This window comes from Chanos chanos, chromosome 16 (genome assembly GCF_902362185.1).
Source record: "Chanos chanos chromosome 16, fChaCha1.1, whole genome shotgun sequence".
In the NCBI taxonomy this organism is placed as follows: Eukaryota; Metazoa; Chordata; class Actinopteri; order Gonorynchiformes; family Chanidae; genus Chanos; species Chanos chanos.
Window position 1 is genome coordinate 15,876,961 of NC_044510.1, and position 9,851 is coordinate 15,886,811.

Genomic DNA, 9,851 nt, shown 5'->3' on the forward strand with positions numbered 1-9,851 from the left:
TAAAAAAACAAGCAAAGCGTTTTCTCTTAGGAAAATAGTTTGACTTCCTAGTCTTTTTTACTGCACCTAAAAGCATCATGGAATATAAAAAAAAATTCTCAGTTTGAGTGAAAAACCAGTTTTGTGCGTAAATAAGGTTTGTCTTGCTTGTCTTTTTTTTAATGCAGTTTGATGAAGAAAAAAACATTTTATTTGGGTAAATAAACCTCACAAGCCATGGTGGAAAAGAAGTGACTTATTCCTAATGAGAAATCTGGGTCTGGATTCTTTTCAGTAGTAATTTCAGGTCTGGCTGGTGCTCAGCAGTAGCTACTCTGAGACAATCTGCCACATGTCTGTCAGTTCGACGGGAACATTCCCATGGCAGAGAGGGAGCTTTCACACATAAGTAGATCCAAAGCAAGTCGGGATTTTCTGAGCACACTGGATTAATGCAGGATGTGTGTCCTTCAGAACACATGAAGTCCAGAATGTGTCAATGCTCTCCTCCTTGTGTCTTTCTGTGAGAATGTTGTTGTGTTGCAGTTAAGTTGCTTTTCAGCCCTTTCGACTCCGAATTGCACATGTGTGACTGATACAGAGGTAGCCTGTATGTCACAAGCAAATGGATTCTCTGTGAATTCCATCATGAGTTTCAAGGACTCAATGACTGCGAATCAGGAGGAAAACTCCTCTTTCAGCTGTATGAGGTAGGCACAGTAAGGGGTGGGTAAAAATGAACTTGGCTGTGACACTTGGGACTGTGGAACAGGAAAGCGCCTGGAATTTCCTTCCTGAAGCTACGTTCCCATTGTCAGATAGAGCGGCACAAAATTAAAGGTGCACTGCCCAATTTTCACAGGACTTTTGGTGACCAATTACAATAATCATACAGTACATAACCACATCTGTTGGGGGCCACAGAATAAAGGCTTATGTGCGGGAAGCGGTCTGCGGACCACCTGTTGAGTAAGTATGCTCTAAGCATATCTGATATCAGCAGATATCTAGAACTGTAAAAAATCTTTACAGAATTTTAAATATAAGTGAACCAAAGGGTTCTGAAAGGGCAGGATGTCAACCAGAATCATTTGTATCTGAAGAACCCTTTTCCAAACAAATGTCTTCTCAAAGTTCATTGTTTCCAAGCTAGTAAACATTTTCTATTGTTGACTTTGTTCCAAAAAAGACCTTGTCCTAAAACAGTGTTTGAATGTAGCCTGGGAACATATGCACAGGAAAGCAAATGAATGCTGGAGGATTTTATTCTGATTTAGCTTAGAATAGATTTATGGATTTAAAGTAGATGTTCTTAATAATCTCCCAAACAGAGCATCTTCTCTGCTTTCACATGTAATCTCACTCTCTCTTTCTGATGGCAGCTTAAATACAGTGGGGAAAAAAAGTAAAGATTTAAAAATCAAAATAAAATCCATTCCGAATGTGAGAATACAGAACAAATATGGGCGTGGGACATCTCTGGAAACACATAAAAACATAAAACATGATGCCATAAAGAAGCCAAACAACTGTTAAAGTTGATTTACATAAACTTTTATGGAAATATTGAATTTTTTTTAAATTCTTTTTTTATTTCATTTAATCTGTTCTTTTAATTATTTTACTCTAAACTGTTTTATTTATTAATTTTGACAATCTCTCCTGTTTTATGTCCCTTGAATTATGTGGTTTATCCTTGCTTTTTTATTGTGTGGTCTATTTACTACCATTTTATTTATTTTATTACTTTTTATTATTATCATTATTATTTTTATTTTTATTTCTGCTGATATGTAAAAGCACCTTGAGCTACATTCTTTGTATGAAAAGTGCTATACAAATAAAGTATTATTATGATTATTATTATTATTATAATAAATATTGACACTTCTTACTCACTTAATTTACTCTTCTTGTCGACCTGCAACACATGAACTTGTTTTTCAGCTCACAGATTCACTCTCTTACTATTGGAAGAAATAGCATTTTCCTGTAACCTCTGGAGGAATATATAAAAAATTGCACTAACAGTATACTTGCAATTTATAATGTTACATACTCACAATTTAGAGACACCATTATAAGTGTTTAAAGCCTTTCTGTTGGGACAGTTTCTGTATATTCTTTGTATGCCAAGTAAGAAAGGACCCTCGTATGAATTCAAACAATCGCTCAGCATCCATTATCTTACATTGCACAAAAATAAAGTGTTCAAACATAAATTGGTTCCTCACGCATACATCTATTAGTAAAAAACGGTGTTTCAGTGTTTGAATTATGACTATTGTGAAAACTTCAATTATGAAATACCTGAGACCAATGATCTATTGTACCTCACTGGTGATCCAACTGAAATAACAGGAAACAGCACAATTTACTGCTGCATGCTGACATCACATGTACTTATTATCCATCTTAAAGGCATAGGTGACTGTCTTTCGCTATGGTCCTATGGTCCTTTCGTTACATAAAGTTCAGTATAGCAGCATTTCCTCTGTAATTTGAGACAACAATTTAAAAACATGTTTCATATCTTTAAAAATCCAAACTTTAATCCATCTGTTAAAACCCATTTTTTTGTAATGTAACTCAGTGCAGCATGGAGCTGAAATTCCAAACAGATACTTTTCATCATGTTTGACTCACACAGAGACCAGTAAGATGTGCTCTTATCCTGAGAACCCTGGGAAATACACAAATAAGAGGTTTATAAGGGTTCTTTGTTATGTGTGATATTGTGTGTTAGTTATATAGGCCCATATATGAATCAATAGCATAAATATAGATATAGAATATATGCAGAGAGATAACAGGTCATGTGCTGCTGTAGAACTGCACATACACAAAGCCAATCCAGGCAAATACACTTTCTCCATCTGTCAGACCAGTTTCCAGAGACAGACAGCTCTCTCTCTCTCTTTCTCTCTCTCTCTCTTTCCCTCTTTCTCTCTCTCTCTCTCTCTCCCTCCCCTACTCTTACATTTGGGTAAATCACAGACAGCAGTGATTGACAGCTTCTATAAAGACTCCAATCTCTACAATCTGTCAGTTCGCTCATCTTCCTAACACTCTATTCTCTCTATTTCCTATGTCCTTCAATTGGGATGATGTAGGGGTGGATGGCAGTCACATGACATGTGATGATCCCTGGAATGCCCTTAACTGATTTTTAATACTTAATTCTGATTGGCTTGCTCATTTGCTATTCCATAAGGTACATGAGCTGAAACAACACCATGTTCTTTGGCACTGTTGATATGACGGTCCTGGTCGTCGAAGAAGACATGAGGGCGGATCGCCTGCAGGGTTGGCCCTTTGTTAGATCCCGAGAGGAAGAAAGCTTCATCTATCTCCAGGTCAAAGCTCCTCAGGGTTTTCAAAGCACGGAGACCACAATAGCTTGAACCACGGGATGTCACCAGGAAAGTGCGGATTGGGCAGTTTCTGTGATAACCCTTGTCGTGGAACATGCCTTGCAGTCTGTACAGAGCTTTAGCAAAGCGTTCTAGAGGACCCTACAGAGAGCAAGATGAATTTCTCAGTAACAACAACAGTGAAGAACAGCATTATTAGTGAACTGTGCATCCTATGTAAATATGTACTGATTACCTCAGGATTTCTTAGAGATGTATTTTTAGGCTGATGTATTTACGCAGTTATAGGTTATGCTCCTGTTCCTCTACTGTTTCCTTTTTCCACACTCTGAATGTTGAAGGTGCTGCCATTGGATACAGTACTGTTCATCACTACAGAAAATCATAATATCCAGTTTCTTTTATCTTGGGAACGTTACAGTTAAGCCAAATAAAGCAAACCTGGAAACCTCTCTGTATAATCCCAAACTTGGAAGTTCTCTGTTAAATCCCAAACTGGGACATCAGTAATGCCTGGTTTACAGCACTATCATAATATCACATTCTGCTTACACCATGTGTGCACAGACTCTGAGTGAATTAGAAAATAATAAAAAAACCTTTTCTCTCGGTTGTTGGCATATTTGGAATATATGTAAGAACAATAATGCCTATAATGCCTTATGCTTTATCTATATCCTTATTTATCAGTCACACTGACTGATTATTTAAGACAGACTCTGAAAGTCATATGTTGCTGTAGGTATCCTTCTTCATTATTGATACATTACAGTATAACCTCCACATCCATAAATGTTTTAGTTTGATTTTCATTAACACAGGGAGTAAGGGATTATATAAATGCAGTATAGATCACACAGGTTACCTGTTTCAGTGGGCGGTCCACATTCTCTCTCTCATGTTTCAGGTATGGTTGCAGCCCTTCCTTCTTGTAAACCCTCTCAGACTCGTCAGAGAACAGCACAGCGTCAGCATCAAAAGCCACACGAAGCTGCGTTTCACTGGTCTCCAGCATCTGCTCTGGTTTATGAAGGGTGGCCGCAGGGACCCCTGACACCAGAAAACATGAAATCAAGCAAAAAAAATATGAAAAAATGACGCTGGACCAGACGTGTGGGTTATTTATCAATAGCCCAGATTGTTTAGTAAAGACACTGTTGAGGGCTGATTGAGATGAACTTTTTTAAAGTTATCCTCACAGCCAACTGAGAAATCTTATGTTATGAATCGAGAGGATCTCAAATATCTGACTTTGTAACCTGATTCACTCTGCTCTTTGTCTAATTCTCTGTTCAAAGTGCCGTGGCTGATGACGTCACACTAGCTATGCTTATGATGGACAGATACGTCAGAAGCCACCAGTTTGGTTCCTTACCTCCAGTAAGGGCCTGTCTGACCATTACTGGGTCCTCAGAGAGGAACAGGTGCGTTCCCCTGTCTTTCAGATCGTTTACGAAGTGCTGTGGTTCCGTCTGAAAAACCTCCACAGTCAGCCCTGTCAGAACCAAAAGATCATTAGACCAGGCCAGACCGCTCTGATAATTATAATTCACTTTCTTTTCTGATTGGTCTAAACCAGTGTGTGTTACAGCTATTTCTGTTCCAACACTGCCATATTCAGTCAAAGAACCTGCCTCCCAGGCACCAGAAGAGAGTGAGGATACACATGGGTAACTTTAACATGGGATGTCATTCTGGATATTTCCATGATTACACAAGTACAAACATGCTAGATTTAATCACCCATCTGATATTTATGTGTGTTTCATGCTTGTGTTGAGCTATCCATGTTGTACTGTATTTGACCACTAGGTGGAAGTAGTGTATTGATAGGTTTGTAACCTGTGTTAAGTACAGTGAGAAATTTGCCAGTAATCTGAACTATAATCCAAGTATCAGAAGATATTGTGAACTGAAGGAAACATTCAAATGTTTCCCTTGAAAGAGACTGGGAATACATGTTTGTTATACTCAGAGTAAAGTTTTTCAGTTTAGGTGACAAGTCCACACTGCCAGTTAAATACATACTAAAAACTGTGTACATTTTAACACAAACAAGTGCTCTGTGCTGCTATTTCATCGTTTCTTCCAAAATGAGACAGTTATTTGAATCAGTAACGTCAAACTGAAAAGCAGTGTTGACACAGACACATGACAGGTCTGCAGCGATCAGAAATCAAACTGAATGTCATTGTTCCACAGTCACCAGCACAAATATGGTCCTCACACAACATTGTCCCAATCTAACAGCACCAGCTGCATGTCAGCATTAAAACACACACAGCTACTCAGACATGTGATTCAGGAGTTATAAAGACATAAAGAAAGATCCATCTAAATCAGCGTTAAAACAAACACAGCTGCTGAGACATGTGATTCATGAGATAAAGGGACATAAAGAGAGATAAATTTAAATCATAATGAGATACATTGTGTGTGAGAGTGTTGTACTAACTGTAGTGCTCAATGCTGCTCTGTAGGCGACCTTTGTCTTGGGTGGGGTCACTGACCACTAAAATGACCCTAAACCCCTCCTGGCTCCCTGGGTAGAGTTTTATCAGATGATCATTCACAGTCTTCAGAGCCTGAATCATTAAAAACATCATCACAATCTTTCCAAACCATCATCCATGAGGAAAATACACACATATTTCATTATTAAACCCATCATCCATGAGGAAAATACACACATATTTCATTATTAAACCCATCATCCATGAGGAAAATATACACATATTTCATTATTAAAACCATCATCCATGAGGAAAATACACACATATTTCATTATTAAACCCATCATCCATGAGGAAAATACACACATATTTCATTACTAAACCCATTATCCATGAGGAAAATACACACATACTTCATTATTAAACCCATCATCCATGAGGAAAATACACACATATTTCATTATTAAAACGATGTTGTGATGTTGTTAGACACAAATATATGGTCTTGAGACATCTGATGAGGTTTTAAAAACATTTTGTGTTGGTTCATAATCAAATCTTCTGTGTCATATAGTATAGCTGTATCAATATTAGTGTTTCAAAGAATGGATGAATGAATGGATGAATGGATGAATGAATGAATGAATGAATGAATGAATGAATGAATGAATTCTTACCTTGACAAAGGGGAAAGCTGCTCCTGGCTTGAGTGGTGTTGCCTCTTCCGTTGTGTTTGGCATCTTCTTTCCGTCCACATTAAATAAAGCACCAGGGGAAAGTGCGATAACAATTCCACCCAACTGGATGAGCAAGGGGAACATTTTCAACCAGGTACATGTCTGCAGTAAATAACTTGTCACTGCAGTAAGACAGAGCATGTACTTGATGAAAGCCACAAAAACAGTGTTTTTGTCACAGTTGGGTCTTTCAGTGTTTGTGTGTTGTGAGTAGTGTGTAAAATACCCCTAGGTCACTGGAGGATCCTGTTAGTGCACTAGTGCTGGCCGAACCCTGAAGCCTGTAGAATACATTCTCTATGTAGAATGTTATAACTTATATGCATACCATAACTAGACAAATGTATAGATTTGTCATATATGGATATACAATCTGCAAACAAAAGACATAGCACCTGGTACTTCTGACTGGCATAACATAGAGGAGACCCTTTATATGACAAATATGACAAATACACCTTCATAATTCAGTTTTAAAATAAAAAAAGATTGTCTACAACATACACTCACACATACCCACTTCTCAACACTGCTCAACAATGCAATGCACGGTTTCTCTCTATCAGCTGGACACTAATGTGAAAACACAAATAAATATGATACACACACACACTCACACACACACACACACACACACACACACACAGATGCACACACACACAGGCTCACACATACACACGCACACACACACACACACACACACACACACACACACACACACACACACACACACACACACAGACACACACGCACATGCACACGCACACACACACACACACACACACACACACACACACAAACACACACACACAGATACACAGTATCACATTACACCTGTGTGGCAGCAGGAAGGACAACAAGAGTAAATTAGTGTTATATTAATTTGTGTTATGTCTTGAGAATTCTGTGTGGTTACAGTGATCTTTACTGTGTACTGTGCTTCACTCTCAGTGTGGTTACACACACACACACACACACACACACACACAGACACGCAGTGTGGTTACATTTTACACTGTGTGCTGTGTGACACTCTTAACCTGGTGAGGTTCCTATGAACTTCTTTGATGCACTGTTAAAACATGTGAAGTTGCCGTGAACTGTAATGTGTGCTGTGTTTTATTCACTAGTTGACATCTTGCTGGTGAGGATATCCACACTGAAGTAGGAGGTGGAAACGCAAACTGGCCATGCATTGTTTTATTTGGTTTTAATTATTTCTGCGCAACTCAATACTCTTAAATGTTTGTAACATTGCCCGTTGTTGTCATCATTCAGTTGATAATCTGCAGAGTTTCCCCTCCACTCCCAGTTACCAGATAAGGGGTGGTGTAGTCTCTGGCCCTTAGGGGGCGCCACAGGAATGAAACACAACTTAGAGTTAAGCTAAAAGAAGAACTTGGTAGCATGTTTAAGAAAATGAATAATTAAAATATACTTCACCTCTGACATCACTGCCTCTGTTCCTCTTTTGTACCCAAACTTCAAACAACTGGACCAGTACGGCAACTTAATCCCCCAAGACAAAGCAACAAAACAGATTAAAATCTGACAAAACAGCAAATTATTCTAAGTCGATACGTGTAGAGAAATTAAGGTGAAACGTGGCCATTGTCTGTGAAGAAGATGTGAACAGACAATGAGCCTGTCCACAGGGTGCTCTGAGATTTTACCTGTGTTTAAATCTCTGGGGTCCATGAAGGCTCATAAACATTTTACTGACATTCTGTCGTCATGGACCGACACAATGCAGTTTTCAGTTGTTGTTTCAGTGAGACGTATAGGAGTTTCAGTTTCGTTTATGGAAAACGGCTGCTTCGAAATTCACCTCCCTGCACTGTCACTCAAGCACTGTGCTGCTGTTCAGGTGAGACAGACCCAGGAAAGAAAACAAACGTTATGTCTTCTTGTTTCTTTTGTTTTTCTTTAGAAACTGAAAAAGCTGATGAAAGTGAAGATCTGGTTTCTAAGCACTGTCTTAATAAAAGTGGACACCATGATTGTCTCTCTTTTCTAAACTGACATATAAAACCTGTGACCCTCTAAACATATCTGACCTGTCCAGCGCTGACATTGACTATGAAATGAACTACACAGGTCAAGTGCCAGATTCCCTTGAGTCATCTTCTCCAGTGAGAAGACATCTTGTCTGAGACAAACATAGGTCCTCCTAAACACTTCACAAACTATGAAGTAACTGACTTTGATGTTCTTGGTTTAGAGTATTACTTTAAAAATAGAATCAGTCAAATAAATTAATTAATTAAGTTGAAAAAAGGTTGTTCATAAATGCTTTTGATTACTCACTTCCTGATGTCTATCTGACCACTAGAGAGCACCGGATATCTAGAACTGTAAAAATTGTGTCCACAGACTCTTAAACACAATTGTACCAAGGGGTTCTGAAGGGGCAGGGATTCAGCCAGCATCATTTGCATCTGAAGAACCCTTTGCCAAAAGAAGGGCTCCTCAAAGTTCATTGTTGAACAAATAGTTCAATCAACAACTCTGTCCACTCAAAGGATCATTTTTGGAAGTGAAAAATATGTAAAGATTCTTTGGGGGCAGATTCTACCAAGCAGGCATAAGTTTCCCATCTAATAAACATTTTCTATTGTTAACTTTGTTCCAGAAAAGATCTTGTCTTAAAACAGTGTTTAAATGTAGCCTGGGAACATATGCACAGAACAGCGAATAAATATTGAAGATTTTACTCTGATTTAGGCTTAGATTTATGGATTTAACAAAGATGTTCTCAATATTCTGCCAAACACAGCATCTTCTCTGCACTCGCATGTAATCTCACTCTCTCATTCTGATGGCAGATTGAATACTGCGGAAAAAAAATAAAGATTTAATAATCAAAATAAAACTCAGAATGTGAAAATAGAGGAAAAAAATAGGTGTGGCACTTCTCTGGAAACACATAAAAACACAAAACACAATGTCATAAAGACGACAAGCCACTGTTAAAGCTGATGAACACAAACTGTATTCTATCTGGTATCTCAGTCATTCATCCTGCGGTGTGGCATAATTCTGACCTAGCTGTCTATGTGGCTTTTATATTGTGAGTTTTATAGTATATCTTCCCGAGGTTATTTCTTTAAATGATATATTTTTTCTTTTGTGAGTTTTTGCACAGTTTGCCCTGCAGCCAAACATCATTTCACTGCTACTGTACACTGTACCTTGGTATTTGACCAATAAAACCTGGCTGATACTTCTCACTCATTTAATTTTCTTTCCCTATTGACCTGCGACACATGAACTTGTTTCTCTGCTCACAGATTCACTCTGTCACAATG

At 38.2% G+C, this 9,851-nt stretch overlaps 1 protein-coding gene across 1 annotated transcript; it reads right to left on the reverse strand.

The window, feature by feature from the left end:
* Positions 1-475: 475 nt before the first annotated feature.
* Positions 476-6,627, reverse strand: LOC115829245 (cytosolic 5'-nucleotidase 1A-like). The gene is made up of 6 exons (XM_030793306.1): positions 6,484-6,627; positions 5,809-5,938; positions 4,729-4,848; positions 4,219-4,403; positions 3,179-3,494; positions 476-516 (listed from the first exon to the last, which is right to left on the reverse strand). The coding sequence occupies exons 1-6, from the start codon at positions 6,625-6,627 to the stop codon at positions 476-478; spliced, it is 936 nt and encodes a 311-aa protein (XP_030649166.1).
* Between the last annotated feature and the right edge of the window lie 3,224 nt (positions 6,628-9,851).